Source organism: Geotrypetes seraphini, chromosome 3 (genome assembly GCF_902459505.1).
Source record: "Geotrypetes seraphini chromosome 3, aGeoSer1.1, whole genome shotgun sequence".
In the NCBI taxonomy this organism is placed as follows: domain Eukaryota; kingdom Metazoa; phylum Chordata; class Amphibia; order Gymnophiona; family Dermophiidae; genus Geotrypetes; species Geotrypetes seraphini.
The window spans coordinates 214,912,649-214,932,405 of NC_047086.1; the positions used below are offsets into that span (position 1 = coordinate 214,912,649).

General features: G+C 43.5%; 1 protein-coding gene across 1 annotated transcript in view; it reads right to left on the reverse strand.

The window, feature by feature from the left end:
- The window catches only part of LRP1 (LDL receptor related protein 1), a 777,705-nt gene that overhangs the window by 472,814 nt on the left and 285,134 nt on the right, over positions 1–19,757 (reverse strand). Inside the window, exons 8-11 of the mRNA XM_033939435.1 lie at positions 18,743–18,965; positions 10,875–11,064; positions 4,682–4,825; positions 668–904 (exon numbers count right to left, since the gene is read on the reverse strand). Coding sequence (XP_033795326.1) covers positions 668–904; positions 4,682–4,825; positions 10,875–11,064; positions 18,743–18,965 — 794 coding nt within the window. The remainder of the gene's footprint in view (positions 1–667; positions 905–4,681; positions 4,826–10,874; positions 11,065–18,742; positions 18,966–19,757) is intronic.

Here is a 19,757-nt window from a genome sequence, read left to right on the forward strand (position 1 = left end):
ATTTTACTGAAAACTTAACTTTTTCCCTGTTTTTAGGGAAAAAGTTAAGTTTACAGTAAAATGTGGAGGGTTACAACCCCCAAGCCCCCCATAACGCCGGCGCGATGTCTATTAAGTAAAGTGGGGGGGGTTCCCCAACAAAACCCCCCGTCGGAGCCCTAAAAACAGTAATTTTGAGCGGCGCGCGCCTCCGCGCTGCGCTCAATTGTCTGGGCGCGCCTTTGTCTTTCGCACCGTTGTCTATGAACCTGTAATAGCAGCTCCCTATGAGAGACAGCAGGGAACGTCTAAGAGAAACAGAGTAAGGTATAATAGAAGAATGCTTTTAAAGGTCAAGTGCAGACAACCAATTGAGAAGAGGACGAGGTCATGCATGCACAGCGGCTCCCAGATGAAAGCTGCATGGCTAGATGCCCCAGTGGCAGCTAAATGAGGAGAAGTAATGTCCAGAGCTGGACAGGAATTAGAAAAGGAGTGTAAGTGTACAGAATGACACCCTGGAGAGGGTTCAGCTGGAAGTAGAGAGACTACAAAGGAAAAAACAAACAAGCTCAATTGTCTCCCTCCCCTCCACCCTAATATACTGGGAATAGAATGGTTTGATTGTATTAAATTGTACTCATTGATATCTACAGGTTCCCCCCCCCCAGCTCCGAACCACAAGTACCGTCTTTCAGGATAGTTTCCCGGTCCGTGCCATCAGTCTTCTGTCGTCCTATCAGGTAGCTGGTTGTGTCAGCAAAGTAGATGAAGCCAGTCTCGGCATGAAAGTCCAGGGCCCTTGGGTTCATCAGGTTTTCGATGGGAATCATGTACTCGTCAGGGACCTTGGCTCCTATGTCCATCCCCCTGATGATTCCAGGTCGCCCTTTGCCGTATACCAGAAAGAGCTCGTGTTCCGGCTCTGCAAGAGAAGTCAAAGAGTTATACAGCTGCGGAAGTGAACGCTGTTGTCCTCCATCTCTCTGACCCCCAAGGAGAAGAAGACCTTCCCTGCCCTCCCCTTCCTTTCACCTGTATCTACAGCTACCCCCTTCCCCCCTAAAAAAAAAAGACATAAAGCATGCATGGACTAATGCACAAATTCACAAATCACACAGTCAGCAGCTTATAATGGTGGCTTTCTAAGCTGGAGGGGAGGATTGGCATATGGGATGTTTAATTTAGCATAACTTTAAATGCAGTACGTCATAAAAAAAAAAAAAAAATGCTGGGCCGAGTACTGAAAATGGTTGTGCATTGTGTAAAGTTAAGTGCTGGAACCAGTGCTTAACTTTATGCTTATGTTCAAGGGCAGCAGCTAGATAGGACACACAGACACACATTATATGTTAGGCATGTTTTTTCACCGCAACCAAGCTTTACACAGAGCAATTGAATTTGCCACTTTTGTTCCTGCCCCCAACCTCACCATCCCACCTGTAACTGCTCCCAACCCCGTCTGCCGAGCAACCCAAACTTTATTCATAGCAGCCGTGATGCACATGTAACATTATGCATATAACCAGGACACATCTCTTTAAAGAGGATTCATGCAGGTTACATTGCACTGACTGTAGACATTCGATAGTTCACAATTTACAGTAGCTGCTGGGAGGTTCGGGAAGTGGCGGGGCGTGTAAGCAGGCATAAACGTTTTTTGCTTATTTGGGGGGCCTATTTGGCTTCCTTGTCACCAAGAGGGCGTAGTTATGAATACCATCTCTTAGGGTGCTTTGCGGATAGCGAGCTATTTTTAACGACCAGGTACTGCTATATTCTCTTAGTTTGGAAGAGTTTGCGGATGTTCCCTGGGAGCCCCAAGAGTCCAGGCCCCTGGAAGGATTATGACTTTTTTGGACATTTCCTGCACATTTTCTCATCCCTCTCTGTTTTATTTTGTTTTGTTTTGTTTTTTTTTGGGGGGGAAGGGTTAGTGTTAGAGCAAGTACTGTAGGAAGGAGCGGTTCTCCTTCCTACAGTACTTGCGACCAAGATGGTAAAGGGGATGGAACTCCTCTCATATGAGGAAAGACTAAAACGGCTAGGGCTCTTCAGCCTGGAAAAGAGACGGCTGAGGGGAGATATGATTGAAGTCTACAAAATCCTGAGTGGAGTAGAACGGGTACAAGTGGATCGATTTTTCGCTCCGTCAAAAATTACAACGACTAGAGGACACTCGATGAAGTTACGGGGAAATACTTTTAGAAAATCAATTGGAGGAAAAAAATTTTCACTCAGAGAATAGTTAAGCTCTGGAATGCGTTGCCAGAGGATGTGGTAAGAGCGGATAGCATAGCTGGTTTTAAGAAAAGTTTGCACAATTTCCTGGAGGAAAAGTCCATATTCTGTTATTGAGAAAGACACGGGGGAAGCCACTGCTTGCCCTGGATTGGTAGCATGGAATATTGCTACACCTTGGGTTTTGGCCAGGTACTAGTGACCTGGATTGGCCACCGTGAGAACGGGCTACTGGGCTTGATGGACCATTTGTCTGACCGACTACAGCTATTCTTATGTTCTTATGACTGAGTTTGTTCACTTTTTCCTTTCTCTAAAATCCACTTGACTGTTCCGCTCACATCTCTTTTTTGGTTAGATTTAACTACTTGTGTCATATAATCTGGCTGAATACCTTCAATCAAGATAGTTCGCTTTTTCTCACAGGGGATATGGGAGGATTAGGTAGTTGGGGGAAGGGTTTTGAGGGGAGAGAAACAAATAAATTTGTATTTGTTGAACACTGGTTTGGATGAATTCTGTTCTATTTTAAGCTTTTTCTTTGTTCAACAATAAAAAGATTTGAGCATAAACTACCAGGTCTCTTAATTTTACCACTTTGGGACATGGCCTAAAAGGTTTCAAGATATTGACTACAGAACAGCAGCTCTAAAATCTGTAACATACTGAGCCCGTTTATCCAGGACAGGATAGCAAAAGAAGAATTTTTATCAGTAAGCAATCTTGTTTCCGCTTCATCATGTTGGCCTTGGCACTAGTTTTCTCTGTGGTGAGTCAGCTCCGGGTGTGTGGACTGGCAAGACATTCAAGCTGAGAAGTTTGTTTTCTTTAGTTATTATTATATATGGTTTAGAAAAGAAAAACCACACACACATGCATACAGATCTATGTTTTAAGTGTTCAACACAAAGTGAAAAAACAAAAAGAATACCTTATGGGCAGGTCACGTCCTTCTATCTGTTCATGACCTCCTTTCTGTCAATTAAACTATCTGGCCGATTTCCATGAAAACTGAGCGACTGGTAGGTAAGTGATTGGAACAGATCGCACATTAATTTGGAGGATTCTTCCTATGCACTTCACTAGGGCATTTGCTGGGCAGTGGACACATATGGCTGATGTATACTATCTTGGAAGGGGAGTGGAGCTAATCTACTTTAGCTGTCCTACCATCCTTTCTTCTTCCAGTACTAGCGCAGCCAATGTGGCATCTTAACTTTCAACTGGGAAAGAATGTGGTAACAGCAATTAGCATAACCGGGTTTTAAAAAGGTTTGGACAAGTTCCTGGAGGAAAAGTCCATAGCGGTCAGTCCATAACCCTACTCCCCATTGTCCACCAAACCAGTCAGCAGATTAACCGCTCCCCTTAAATATATCCATGACATCCTGTTTGTCTGTCTTGTTTTGTTTAGATTGTAAGCTCTTTCGAGCAGGGACTGTCTTCTTTGTGACTCTGTACAGCACTGCGTACATCTATTGGTAAAGCTACATTAATAGTAGTAGTCATATGGCATGTTGCTACTATTTGGGTTTCTGTCAGGTATTTGTGACCTGAATTGGCCACTGTTGGAAACAAGATACTGGGCTAGATTGACCCAGTATGGCTATCTTTACGTTCTTATGACACTGTCGCCTCGCCACACAGTACTTCTGGGACTTGATCTTGACCACTTATATTTTAATTCTCCCAGACTCCACTGAAAATATATTGAAATCCGGCCGAGCATTTCAACACCACCAATTCAGAACTGCCCAGGCTGAATTATATGTAACCCTATACAAAGTCTATTCAGCATAACATTTTCTACTTTATTTTTTTTAAAGTAGCCTCCTCCTAGGCATGCCAGTTCTGCATGCCTAAATTATTCTTCTGCTCACCAATCTTCAGACAACAGGAATCAGAACAGTAGATACAAGGTGGCAAAAGCAGGGGGATTGAGGACAGCCTGCAGTCAGTTTTAGAGAGTAGATTTTATACGACAGAAACATTTTTAAAACAAAGTGCTATCTCTTCAAATGGTCATCACAACATTAGAGATCAGTATTATGCATGAAGTTCTATGTTATAGAGGGAACAATGCAATGTGCAGGATTCTGTGATATCACAAGCAGCTGCACTATGACATAAGAGAAACTGCTTAGCCAATGAACAGCTAGCGAACAAATCCAAAAGATCTCAGCAGATGACATAAGCGACAGACTTAAAAGATCCAACCTTTCCAAAGTTAACATCCCACGCAGTGACTTGGTTTCTTACAAAGCAAAAAAAAAAATAAAAAATTAAACCAGCAAACTGCAGGATTTCAACACAACAAGCTATAACAGACCAGCGTCTGGGTAGGGGGAAAATGCTGACTACATCATCACCAAAGGGAAAGCCCAAGAGTGGACGCACACTCCAAAAAACACAGAACAACTAAGTCAGGCAAGAGGTGGTGGTGGGGGAACATTGTACTTACTTTTGCATGACTTTCCGTCGTTACCAAGACTGAAGCCAGAGCGACAGCGGCACGTCCGTGTTTTGTGGCTGTTGCCAAGGAGACAGATGTCGGTGCATCCACCTGGCTTCCCAAACTGATCCGACTCACAGGCGTGGCTTCTCACTGGAGGAGTGTAGCATTTAAAAAGACAAATGTAAAACCACAAGAGCACCTTCACAAGTTTTATTTTTCAGTGGAAAACATTTGCGATGCTTTTCCAGTGGTCTATGATCGCTATTTGATTTGAAGGAATTTAGGAACATATTAAAGAACCATTCAGCTTGGCTTTTACTAGTATTTAACTTTTTTTCCAGTTCTGTTTTATATTTTTGATTTCATGTCTTGTATTTTTATTTTATAGTTGATATATTGGATTTTAGCTATAGAAACATAGAAAGATGACGGCAGAAAAGGGCTATAGCCCATCAAGTCTGCCCACTCTTCTGACCCACCCCATTAAGTCTGAGTGCTAATGACCTAGTTCCTTAACTCTACCCTTGTAGGGATCCCAGGTGTGTCCCATTTATTCTTAAAGTCAAGCACGCTGGTGGCCTTGATCACCTGCATTGGAAGCTTGTTCCAGTGATCTACTACCCTTTCTGTGAAGAAATACTTCCTGGTGTCACCATTAAACTTCCCTCCTCTGAGTTTGAGCGGGTGCCCCCTTGTATGTTTATTTTGTGGCCCTTCTTTTAGAAGCATACCAATCTGTAAACAGTAGCATTTACACATGTGGAGGGGCATTATCAATAGAATGTCTGAATTTAGATGCTTTGGGAAAGACGTCCAGAAATCCAGTAGAGAAAATGTGGTGTGGAAAGAGAAAAACACAAAATAATTAGTTGTTAATATTTTAGAGTATCATAATTGGTTGCTTTGTTTCTCTTCTACATACACATGCATATTCTGTCTATCTAGCTATCTATCGCCTAAAGCTCTCAGGAGACAGTTGTCATCTTGAGGTGATGGAAACCCTACAGTGAGATGGCATTGTGAAAAGCAGTATAACAGCCATTTGGAGATCCATGGCGACCTTAGATACACACCACAGAACCCTGCAACACTGCTCAATTGAACAGTGGCCGTTGCAAATATTTTTGCAACTCCCTCTCCAAATGCCAACCTAGCAAAGAGCATGACACCTGGCTTTTCATTATTTTTGGAAGGTAAGCAACAAAAATCCATTTGTTTACCACGAGACACCACAGGGAAAAAAACCAAACAGATTTCTGTTGACAAGCAGGGCTGAGTCAAGCGCACAAGTGTATGATGGCATCTGATGGCATCGGAATGGAGCTGCTCTTCCAGAGCTTAGAGCTTAGTGGAAAGTTCTGAGCGTGTACGCCCCCTCCTGCATACAATGGTCTTCTCAGCTCCTCGGTTTTGTCTTTTTCACTCAGCTGGATGGATGTAAAACAAAGTTCTCCCATTCGTCCATGCATGATGAAACATGGCACGAAAATTCGACATACACCAACAAATTTCTCATGCCTTAGTCCTGACCATGACTAGAAGTACTGTAAGCATAATACTCAAATGTCAGAAGAGCTTAAAGAATTGTCTAAACAATCTCATAAAATGTTTAGATGTTGACAAGCTGCTCAAGAAATCTCACAAAAAAGATTTCCACGCAGAAGCCATGTGTAGACTAGTCCAGAATCTTTCATAGAGAAGCCACCAACCACTAGACACAGTGACTCTTATAATCTGGTCTCCCAAAGAGCAGAGACCCTTGAGGTATCCAATCTCACAGTGTAGCCACTCCAAATCCATCACTATTATGTTTCCCTGACATGAAATGTTTCCCTATCTTCACCCATTATTAGTTAATGGTGCTCAGATTCCTTACCAAAACTTTGCCACATTGTTTTTCAGCCTTGAGATCATCAGATACTTTCATCCCAGAGTTTCTCTTAGTCTGATCATATCATCTTCTCACTTCCTAGCATCTGGGCGTGTGTAGTGCAGTGGTTAGAGCTACAACCTTCCCACCCTGAGGTTTGTGGGTTCAAATCCCACACTGCTCCTTGTGACTCTGGGTAAGTCACTTAATCCCCATTGCCTGAGGTACATTAGATAGTGTGGGAGCCTGCTGGGACAGTTAGGGAATAATGCTTGAGTACCTGAATAATTTGTAATCTGTGTAGAATTGTAGGATATGTGGAATATAAATTATAGAAAGAAAAAAAAAATACAGCTCCTTTGGATTTTTACTCCCCAAGTGCATCACTCTGCACTTCTTCACATTAAATTTTAATTGCCAAACATTAGACCATTCTTCTAACATTTGCAGATCTTTTCTCTTGTTTTCTATTCCCTCAGGTATATCCACTCAATTGCAAATCTTCATGTCATCTGCAAAAAAAAAGACACACTCTTCCTTCTAATCCATCAGAAATATCACTCACGCATATATTCAACAGAATGGGCCCCAATACCGATCCCTGAGGTTCGTCACTACTCTCCTTTCTTTCCTCAGAACAAATTCCATTTACCACCACTCTCTGTCAGTCAACTAATTTCTAATCCAGGTCACCACATTGGGTCCTAACTTCAGCCTGCTAAGTTTATTGATAAGCTTCCTATAAAGGAACTGTGTCAAAGGCTTTGCTGAAATCCAGGTGGACATCTAGCACACATCCTCTACCCAATTCTCTGGTCACCCAATCAAAGATTTCAATCAGATTCATTTGGTATGATGTCCCCTTGGTGAAACCATGTTGTCTTGGATCCAAGTAATTCACTTTTCTTTACTTCAGCAGAGCTTCCACTATTTTTCTAACCACCAAAGTGAGGCCTACTGGCCTGTAGTTTCTCCAGCTTCTTCTCTACTACCATTTTTGTGAAGAAAAATCACATTTGCTCTTCTCCATTTCCACAGAACCTCTCCCATCTCCAATGATCTGTTAAACAAATCAGTAAGACAGTGGTGTTGTGAGGGAGGTTGGCACTGGGGGCATAGGCGCCCCCGATACGCTCTTCCCCACTGTGCCATGCCCACTCCCTGCTCTTCTGCCCCCCTTCCTTCCTGTACCTGGTCACATCTTCACTGTTAGCGAGAAAGCCATCGTACCCACTGCTCGCACCGGTTACACCTTCCTTCTAATGTCACTTCCTGGTCCCACAAATAGGAAGTGACATTAGATTGAGGGATTTGGCTGGCACAAGCAACGCGTAGAACAGCCTGCTCGTTGCCGCCAAAGATTTGAAGATATAGCACTATGGAGGGGGACCTTTCAGAGACCCGTTCCATCGCCATGGGGAGGGGGAAACAGGAGAGGTGTCGTTGCCCGGGGCATTTGGCACCCCCGCCTCCACCTCGCTATGAAACTGAAGTGAGAGGACCCACAAGAACTTCTCTGAGCTCCCTCAATTTCCTAGGATGGATCTCATCTAGTCCTATGGCTTTATCCATTTTTAGGGCCTCTTCTATCAAACTGCGCTAGCAGTTTGTAGCACGGTGAGACACGCTGAATGGCCCAGGAGCAGCGCAGCACTGTGTGCTAAAAATTGCTAGCGCAGTTTGATAGAAGAGGCTCTTAGTTTATCCAGTTGTTCAAAAACACTTTCTTCTGTGAAGGGTGTGATATTTACACCATTCCCTTAGATACCTTTGTCGGTTAGCTGAGGCCCTTCTCCAGACTTTTCTTCCGTGAACACAGAACAGAAGTGTCTGTTTAGCACATCTGCTTTTAACACATCACCTTCTACATAGTAGTTTTCAGCATCTTTTGGTCTCACAATTCCATTTCTTGTCTTCCTCCTTTCTCCAGTGTATCTGAAAAATGCCTTGACTCCTCTGTTTGCAACGCTAGCCATTTTTTTCTTCCACCTGCACAATGGCCAATCTTTTCTCTTCACTTCTTGAGTTTTATCTAGTATTCTGTTGTGTTTGTCTTCTTGTGTTTTTTTTTTTGTATTCCTTGAATTCTACATCTTTTGCCTTTATTTTTTGTTTCAGTTACTTCAGGGTAAGAATACCAGCTAACGCAGTAGCATAGTAAATGACAGCAGATAAAGACCACACAGGATCTGTTTGCATGCATTACCCCCTAGTGTTACAACAAATTAAAGAAGAACTGAATAGGTGAGGTTTTTTAGCCCCACTGTTGTTTATAAGAATGTCACAGAAATAAATATATAAATACCTAGGTGGCGTAAATGCGCATGAGTCGAGTCTCTTTCATTTGAAAGGAAGCTCTGGAATGAGAGGGCATAGGATGAAGTTAAGAGGTGATAGGCTCAGGAGTAATCTTTTTTACAGAAAGGGTGATAGATGCGTGGAAATCCCAGAAGAAGTGGTGGAGAACTGGAGACAGACTGTGTCTGAATTCAAGGAGGCGTGAGATAGGCACATGGGATCTCTTAGAGAGAGGAAAAGATAATGGTTACTGCGGATGGGCAGACTGGATGGGCCATTTGGCCTTTATCTGCCATCATGTTTCTATGGTGGAACAATAGGGGGATCTGGACAGAGGTTCCACAAAAACAGGGAGATAAAAGGGGAGTGCCCTTTTATATATATATATATATATATATATATATATATATATATATATATATATATATATATATGTGTGTGTGTGTGTGTAGAATGCCCTCAAGGGTTCCTTATAAATATAATGTATGTATATATATATATATATATATATATTTATTTATTTATTTTGGGGGATCATCAGTCTTATATCTTTTCAAAACTCTCTCTTTCTCAGAGCGTTAGGCTTATGATATACTTCAATGATCCTTTTTTTTTAATATGAACTCAGTCATTATTCAAAAATAATTCAACTTATCTTGTGCAGAGATTTACTTTCAAAAGCAAGCTGTGGCATAAAGCAGGAACCCGACACAAATGTGTGTTTCGTCAACTGGCTGTTTCAAGGAAAGAGTTGAGACTGCTACAATTCTAGCACTGCAAATTGAAGATGAAGGGGTAATTCCTTTAAATCAGCCAGTTGGGGTTTCTGTTCTCTGTCACAGCTTCCTTTTGAAAGAAAACCTCTGTACAAGCTAAGTTGAATCATTTTTGAATAATGAATGATTTGATATTTAAAAGGAAAAAGATCAAAAAGAGGCATGGGATAGGATGTAATGTGCAGTTGTGGATTAGGAATTGGTTATCAGACACAAAACAGAGGGTAGGGTTAAATGGCCATTTTTCTCAATGGAGGAGAGTAAACAGTGGAGTGCCCCAGGGGTCTGTACTAGGACTGGTGCTAATTAACTTATTTATATATGATCTGGAAATTGGAACGACGAGTGAAGTGATTAAATTTGCAGATGACACGAAACTGTTCAAAGTTGTTAAAATGCATGCGGATTGTGAAAAATTGCAGGCGGACCTTAGGAAATCGGAAGACTGGGCGTCCAAATGGCAGATGAAATTTAATGTGGACAAATGCAAAGTGATGCACATTGGGAAGAATAACCCGAATCAGTGTTACCGGATGCTTGGGGGGGGGGGTTAGTGCCAAAGAAAAATATCTGGGTGTTATTGTAGACAATACACTGAGGGCTCCTTTTACTAAGCTGCACTAGCGTTTTTAGCATGCGCTGCATTGCCCTGCATGCTAACCCTGCGCTACGCACCAAGAACTAACGCCAACTCAATGCTGGTGTTAGCATCTAGCGCATGCAGCTAAAACCACTAGCGCAGCTTAGTAAAAGGAGCCCTGAAACTTTCTGCCCAATGTGCAGCAGAGGCCAATAAAGGAAACTAAAAACTAGTTCCAACAGAGCTACAAGCTCAAAGAAGAAACTGTCCAGTAACTCCATGTTAACAGCTAAATTTCAAGTCACCAGCTCATATCCATATTGTATGTGGCAGTATATACGTAGTGCAGACTAACAGCTTTTTATCCTTAAAAAATAAAAATATAATTCAACATGAAAAAGAGCATGTTAGAAAAAAGACAAAATCTGAATACTTCTTCACTCCATCAATAAAAAGACAGATTTTAAATTTCTTATTTTTTTTTACTAGTCATTTCTTAACTTCTATATCCTCCCTCTCACCTCTCCTGCCTGCCTCCTCCCAGTCTTTATGTCGAGACACCATTGTATTATAGCTGGCGAACCAAAAGCTACCATGGAAGTGTCTCGGTGCAACAGACAGTGGCTTTCTACTCTCCTGTATGACCAGTAATTTCCTCTCCCCCCATCACCTTACCTGTGGGTTGACGCCGCTGATGGTATATGTGCAGTGCCCCACCCTTATCCACACGTGTCACCACCTGGTATTCGGTGCTGTTGAAGCGATTGACCCGGATGACACTGGTCTTCTGCTGGGCATTGGCATTGTCAGAGTTGGTAGCATATAGGTAGTTCTCGAAGACGGTCAAGCCGTAGAGATGCTCGATCTGGAGCATGCACAGAAAAGAGCTCAGCTTAACATGTAGCATATCTGGATGTACAAAACACATGTCCAGGGCTAGACACTCAAGTTAAAAAAACAAAAAATATCTATGGCTGACTCAATGACACCCACAGTCTGTTCACATCATGAATCTGTGAACATGGTAGCAGGTTGCCCTGTAATATTGAACCCTATTGGATGGGAAAGGGCATGCACAGACCCACAAAATGCCAAAAGAGAAAATCAGGTACTTACTTTTATAATATTCTTTCTAGTAAATAGATATATCATTCTTGAACCTGTGGGTAGTGTCCCTCTGATCGCAAGATCTGGTATAAAGAGCCTCATTTACATTTTTCTGCTCCACCTCCCATCACTCAAGGCTATCCTGTAACTCCTCAGCTCATATCAAAGCAGATGGTCAGCCTTAGAGAAAAAAACATAACAGAGAGGGGTACGGGGAGTCTCCCTGAAAAACAAGTCTGTTCTGCTCTTATTACAACATTTAATACAAAATCATGAAACATTCAAATATATAATGAGATGGAACAAACAAGCCACCTACCTGAGTGCAACCTGCACTAGCAGTCTTGGTGTTCTGAAAGACACCCCTGGTCTCTTCAAAATAGGAGTGATCTCTTCTATCCCTGACCTTGCTGGAGAGAGGAAAGAAATAAGAAATCTGGTAATACAGACATGTCCAAGACAGCAAGCAGGCTAATGAAGGTCTGACTGGGCAGTCTTCAAGAATGATGTGCCTATTTACTAGAAATAAGATTATTAAGGTAAGTACCTAATCTTCCCTTCTAGTGCAATAGGCACATCATTCTTGAACCTGTAGTTCAAGCAGTTCCCCAGAATCTAAGGTGGGACAGATAAGCCTGCTGAGTGTACTGAAGATCTGAACGGAGTATCCAGTTTGGTCGCAAAGTTCACTCTATAAAACTCTGTGAAGATGTGGAGAGAGGACCATGTGGCCGCTCTACAAATCTCTTCAAGGAAAACTGCTCTAGACTTCACCTAGGAGGAAGCTATGCTCCTAGTGAAATGTGCCTTTAAGGATACTTTTGAAGCTGGCCAACCCAAGTGGCTAGTACTTGTTAGCACAAAGAGATCATCCAACAGTTGAAACTCATTTGTCCATTCCAGATACCGAAGCAAAACTTGGCAAAAATCCAGCAATTTCAGAGCTTTATCACTCTTCTTGGACCCTGAAGATGTAAAAGCTGGCAACCACACTTCCTAATTGAAGTGAAAACTGGAAATTACATTCAGCATGAAAGAGGCAACTTTATGCAGCAATTCCCTCATCTCCGAAAATCAGAGAAAAGATTCTCTGCATGACAAAGCCTGTAGTTCAGATACCCGACATACTGATGTAACTGACACTAAAAATGCTATTTTAACTGTCAGGTCCATTAATGATGCCATCTCCAAAGGCTCATATGGAGCTCATATGAAGAATGAGATTAAGACTCCATGTTGGAAAAGGTTGAAGTACAGGAGGATACAGACATAATGCTCCCTTCAAAAATCAGGACACATCAGGGTGAAAGGCCAATGTCCTTTTATTTGTCTGGGATCTGAAGCACGAGAGACCAGCTACCTGTATGTTGAGGGAGCTAACTGCTAGGACTTTCTCCAGCCCTTCTTGAAGGAAAGCTAGAACAAGCGAAACTGGTGCTGGGACCAGGTCCTCACTCTTCTGTGCACACAAGCCCTGGAAGCACTTCCAGGCCTTCACGCAGGCGGCCACGTTTGTCTGTTGGACTTTAGGAGAGTGGTAATCACCACTTCCGAATAGCGTTTGTGTACTAAGGATGAGCACTCAAGAGCCATGCTGCAAGACCAAAGCGTTCCAAATTCTCCAGGGTGATTGGGCCCTTTGAGAGTAACCCCAGATGATAGGGCAGTCAAAGACCCTGGTTCCTCTTTAGATGGACCATGTCTGCATACCATGAATGCCTTGGCCAGTTCGATGCAACAAGAACTACTAACCCCGGATGCAACATTATTCTTTGCAGGACAATGCCTATTATGGGCCACAGAGGGAACACATAAAGGAGCCCTGCCTGTGGCCATGGCTGCACCAGGGTACTTCCCAGCTCATATCTTTGACTGAAAAACCATGCCATTTTCCTGTTGGCCGCTGATACCATCAGGTTGAACTTCGGGCACCTCCACCAGCTCACAATGCTGTTGAACTCTTCCTGACAAAGAGCCCATTCTCCGGGATCCAGAGTCTGTCAGCTGAAGAAATCCGCTTACACATCCATGTGCCACTGAGAGTGCCAATAGGTAGATCTCTGCCCACTGAAACAGCATTTGGGCCTCCAACTGTAAAGGAGCACTCTTGATGCCTTACTGCCAATTGATATAGGCTACTGCCATTGCATTATCCAAGAAAACTCGTAGTGCCTTGTCGGACGGACGGATGGCTCTCACCTCTAACTGGTTGACGGACCACTTCCTCTGTGAGGGGAACCAACGTCCCTGCACTAGGCAACCCTCACAATGAGTTCCCCAGCCATAAAGGCTTGTATCCTTCATCAGAATCACCCCAAGTGGAGATTCAGATTTTTGTTCCAGCCACCAGTTCAAACTGCTGCACATTACTGTTGTTCAAGCAGGGGCATCTGCAGTGCTTCCATTTGTGGGGACCAGTGAGATAAGTGCGCGTGCTGGAGAGGACATAAATGTGCTCTCATCTAGGGGATCATGTCTATAGTTGCCACTATTGACCCCAGCATCTGTTGGTGCTGGCCTGTTCCGATACACCCTGATCTGATGCATGAGTTTCACTCAGCGGTGTTATGTGAGAAGATCTTTGCCGTCCTTCAAGTTGAAACATACACCCAGATACCATGTCAGCTCCAAGTGGTCTTTTCGGAAGTTTATGACCCAGCCTCTGAAAAGTTGGACTACGCGCTGCGCTGCACTGCTGTCCTTCCTTCAGATTCGGATGGAGCTCCTATCAGCCAATCACTCATGTATGGAAGCATTTGTATCCCCTCCTTGGGGAGGTGTGCTGCTACTACGACCATCACCTTGGTGAAAGTATGTGGCGCCATGGCACTCAGGCCGCTTGCTTCTTCAGACTGCTCCTCAATCCCACCAGCCAGACTGAGATCTCAAACCCCTACCAGAACTTGTTTGGAAACTCAGGGGGAAAAATGCAGTCAGCACCCGATCCTGGTAAAAAAAAAAAAAAAACACTACAGTGCCACTCAGCCTGCACTTATGCTCTTTGCAGACAAAACCTGGAGTGAGCCTTGCTCCCAAGGGAATGGTCCCTGAGCTCCCGGACTGCTAATGCAGACTGGCCAAGCAGGTGTCCTGCAAAGCAGGCTGCCTCTTGGCTATACACTACTGCTCTCAGAATCTGTGTTCTCTAGCAATCAGAGATGACTCGTAACCGCGAGCCTCTGCAGCATCAAAAAGCCTCACAAACTGGATTAACATACCCCAAATTAAAGGACAAATAAACCTGAGCAGAACAGACAAGCTCCTACCATCTCATGTGTAGAGAGTAAAGCTGAGAAGCTGCAAGACAGCCTAGGCCAGTGTTTCTCAACTCGGTCCTGGAGAACCCGTTTGCCAGTCAGGTTTGCAGGATATCCAAAATGAATATGCATAAACTTGATTTGCATATGCAAATTTCTTTCATGCATATTCGTTGTGGATATCCTGAAAACCTGACTGGCAAAGGGGTACGTCAGGACCGAGTAGAGAAACACTGGCCTAGAGTGATGGGAAGCAGAGCAGAGAAAATGTATGTGAAACTCTTACATCAGATCTCACGATCAGAGGGGCACTACCCATAGATTCAAATAAATGATGTGCCCATTGCACTAGAATTTATTTTATATCTTTTGAAATGCCACATAAAAACAAAATCAAACCACTCGCAGAACCATAAGTGGATCCCAACTCCACATACACACACAAGATGACCATGGCGTTCAGTTGGGCTTTCAACTCCTCAATTTCATAGTGCATACACTTGTTGTGTCTGACTGTTCAAACAGCAGGCTTGAATAAATTTCTAGGAGGTGGCATTTTCCACAGCTCCATGTAAAGCTGTATGGGAAGAGGTTCTCGACAGAATGCTATTGTACTGAGAAGGTGGAGACACCTGGCGCAGACACATGGGAGAGAGCGATCTAACAGTAAATGTCAGCACGGTTCATCCAGTCTGCCCAATAACTCTGCGCAGGTTCTATTCTATTATGATTAAACACTGGTATATCTCTCTCTCCCCTTGCCAATTTTGGGGCACAGACAATCAAGGTCTACCCAGCGCCAGTCCTACTCGCTTGCCAACTACTAGAGCTGCCATCAAAGCTCACTCCAGCCTTGATCCTGATGTGGTTTTTGCCATTTACAGGACTCAGGCCTGTAGAAGTCTGCCCGGCATTGGTTTTACTTCCCAGCCTCTGAAGTTGCCATCAAAGCTCACTTCAGTTATGAGGTCATTTAAGCTTTGCTTTAATTGGGTTCCACCCTTTTTCTGTATAGTGTTCCTCTGTGTTTATACCATACATTCTTGAAATATCTGTATCATATCCCCCCCCCCAATTCCCTCTAGGGTCTACATACTGAGGTCTTCAAGTCTCATACAATCTCTATCAGAGAATGAGAGTGAAAAATCTTTCAAATGAGTGTGACACACTCCTAATGAGTGAGGCTTGGCATCTCTGTATATGCACACCTATTTCTAGGGATCTGTTAAAGTCCTAAGGACATATTTTCGCACTTAACTAAAAGCATGAGGACCAGATGTTTTAGTCCCTTATGAATGTAATGGATGAGATTTCTCACCAGAGGCTTCCTCTAGGTTGCACCTCCATAAATTAAAAAAAAAAAAAAATTCAAAACACACCTTTTACTTTTGGTTTGTACGATCTGAAAAATGCAAAAAAAATAAAAAAATTGGCAGCTCTTCTCCTGCAGCCTCAGCTATAGTGATCCTCACATGAGTGGCAAACAAATGCATGCACCTCTGGCACCTCAATCCAAAGGATAAGTTTTACAGCCTTCATTGCATCTTTCCTAGGAACTGAGCCAGACTAGGGTTATCATATTTGCGAGAAAAAAAATAGGACACATGGCCCCAGCCCCAGCCCCGGTCCAAGCCCCAACCCTCCCTCAATGGTGCCCCCCATCTTGTCCTGTGCTGCCCCTACCCTCTACCCCATGATATATTAGACTTTTTTCAAAATTAAAAATACAATTTTTTTTCTACCTTTGTTTAGCCGTCTAATTTTTCTAATCATTTATTCATTCAATTTTCTTTACTGTTCTCCCAGGGGAGCTCAGAACGGTTTAAATGAATTTATTCAGGTACTCAAGCATTTTTCATGTTGGTCCCAATCTCTGTTTTATGCTTTCCTCTGTCATCTCAACTCTCATGCTAGGTTTATGTGTCCATTTGTCATTTTTCTCTCACCTCCTGTCTTCTTCATCTCCTCCACTATTACATCCATCTCTAACATTGTTTTGTTTTTCCATCTCAGCGTTCTTCAATTTTTCTCCCTTTCTTTATTCATTCTTACTATATAGTCTATAATGTCCTTCTTTTTATTATATACCTACTGCTTTCTATCTCTTTTCTCTCATACACCTTTCATTCCCCTTTCTCTTATGCCCGGTCTCTCACTAGCTCTGTCCTCTACTCCCATCTATTCAGCATGTCCTTCTCTCTCTCTTCCCACTTCCATCCACTGTCACCCCTCTCTCCTCACTTCCATCCAGCGTCTCCCTTCCGTCTTTCCTAACTCTTCCTTCCAGCATCTCTCTGACTTTTCCATCCAGCATGTCCCCTTTTTCTCTCTTTACCTTCCATTTGTCGTGCTCCCTCCCCCATCCTTCCATCAAGTGTCTCCCCTCACTCTGCATCCTTACATCCAGCATCTTGTCTCTGCTCCTTTTCTATCTAGTATGTCACCTTTTTCTTTCCATTTACCATGTTCCCCCTTCCCTTCCCTCATCCCTTTATTCAGCATCTCCCCACACTATCCCTTTTCCATTCAGGATCCCCTTTATCTTTCCCCATTCTTCCATTTAGCATGTCCTGTTCTCCCCCTTTCCATTTAGCATTTCCTGTTCTCCCCCTGTCCTCCTTTTTCTATCCCATCCTTCCATTTAGCATGATTCCCTCTCTCTACCCTATCCTTCCATCCAGCATCTCCTCTCTTCCCCTTTTCCATCCAGGGTCCCCCTTTTTCAAAATTCCATCCTTCCATTTAGCATGACCTCTTTTCTTTCCACAACACAATACCCCAGCAGTATATATAAATATATAGTAGAGAACCAATGCAAATACTGCTATTACCCAGCACTACACTTCTACATATAAGCCCAAACAACTAGAAGGGCTTGGGTCTCAGAAACGGAGCCTACGCGCAGCAGTGACACTCACAAACTGGAAGAAATCAGCGTAGTACAATTGCTCCAACTCCAATCATTGATCCCCATACATATTTTTTTAAAGCATTTTCAGAAAGCACTTAAAACAGCTAACCCACAATCGGGTCGCAAAAAGGAAGTGTAAGCTAGACACTAAGAAAAACAGCAACCAAATTACTTAGCTTTTTAGTGGTTGACTTTGCTGATTTTGCTAAGTAATTTGGTTGCTGTTTTTCTTAGTGTCTAGCTTACACTTCCTTTTTGCGACCCGATTGTGGGTTAGCTGTTTTAAGTGCTTTCTGAAAATGCTTTAAAAAAATATGTATGGGGGTCAATGATTGGAGTTGGAGCAATTGTACTACGCTGATTTCTTCCAGTTTGTGAGTGTCACTGCTGCGCGTAGGCTCCGTTTCTGAGACCCAAGCCCTTCTAGTTGTTTGGGCTTATATGTAGAAGTGTAGTGCTGGGTAATAGCAGTATTTGCATTGGTTCTCTTTTCTTTCCACCCATCCTTCTGTAACCAGTTAAAAAAATATATTTTTAACCCACCTGGGGACTGGCTATTGGGGTTGGAGGTTTTCCTGCAGTCCTGCCATAGCCCATGGATGGGCATGGCATTGCTGCTCTGGGCTGATGGGACTGCTGTAGGAGCTGCGGCACTTGTTGATTCTGCATGCCAACCGCTGGGGGAAAAGGAGGAGAGGTGCACTCATTCTAGCGCATGTGCAGCAATGAGAAGCGGGGATGGAGAGGAGGCCTAGCAAACGCGGGAACGTGCCTACGATTAGGAGAGGCCAGGAAGAGCAGAGAGGGCTTCCAGACTGCTGCCAACAGTGGTGGAAACATGAATAGACCCCCCCCCAGCTGGATGGAGGCTGTGGTCCAGAAGACTGGTGGGCCATGGGTGGGGAACAGCTGTGGTGTAGTCTCAATATGCGCACTGATGCAAGTGAGGGCGCCAAGTGGCAGAGGTCCTGCAGGACCCTGGAAAGGACAGACCAGGATTCAAAAATTACCAGATGTCCAGTTTCCCCAGATAAAAGCAGTAAAATAAAAAAGCTGCCCAGACATCCTACAGAGCCCACAAAAAGAGGGCTTGTCCGGGGAAATCCAGACACCTGGTAACCTTAAGCCAGGCTGAACAATCAGGTGTTAAAACTCTGTCCAATAAGCAAAACTGTAGTCCTTCAGCCACCATGGTGGAGGACAGAATTGTATCAAACGAGCAACAACAGTCAGAGCAAGATCAAATGTTACTCCCAAGCTGAACGTACCAAGAGCCCCTGAATAATGGTGTGTCTGTTCTTTCCCTCATAATCCACCACTTCAATGTAATCCAGGTAAGCGTCGGCCCAATACACAAGTCGATTCACCAAGTCCAACGAGATTCCGTGAGGGAACACAATCTTACTGTCCACCAGCTTGGTCCTGTTCTGGCCGTCCATATCGCACCTCTCCACCTTTGGGATCTGCCCGTAGTCCGTGAAAAAAACTTTCCTGTCAAACACACCAAATAGAGGGATATTAATAAAGAAAATGGTATGCAAAATTGGAAAGCTTCAGGGCTCTGCCAATTGATGACATTACGACTGCATCTTCCACAAGACTCTATGGACAAGAGTTTCCATACTGCTTTATAAAGGGACACACTTTCCTACCTATTTCGCCCAGAAAGTCCAATTTTCAATAGTCTACAAGTCCTTGGCCTATATCCACAGATAATTTCTTTACTGTCTACATGAAACAAATCTTTCTAGAATGGTCTTCCTTGAGGTAAATTTTCTTCCCCATAAGAACACAATCACCCTTTCAACACATTACCAAAATGTGGGATTAGTAAGCTGAGCATAGGAATCATCATGGCCCAGTTATGTATGCAAGCTCACTGGTCCCCATGGGGAGATTCATTCTTCTATCTCATGGACTATAAACTGAAATCGACGTCAAGAGGACTGAATTAAGCCAGAAAGACTGTTTGAAAGCTTCACAGAAAAACTCTTCTAAGGCGAAGCACTGGTAGAGCTGTGAGCCATTCTCTGCTTTGGCACAGGGGAAGTTGCAGGGCTGTGCAGGATTCTGTGGGGATCTCGGTACTGGAAGACTGGGTGCTGCACAGTAGGACCGAGGTACATTTAAGAGCCACCGTAGCAGCATTTCAGGGGTGACAATGTTGAGCAGTGCCAACAGTGTCCGTATAGCTCCATTTGGCATAGAACATTAAAGATGGAACTGGATTCTTTAGGTCAAGACATTTACAATCTCCCCCAGACTCTTTCACAAGTCTTTGTA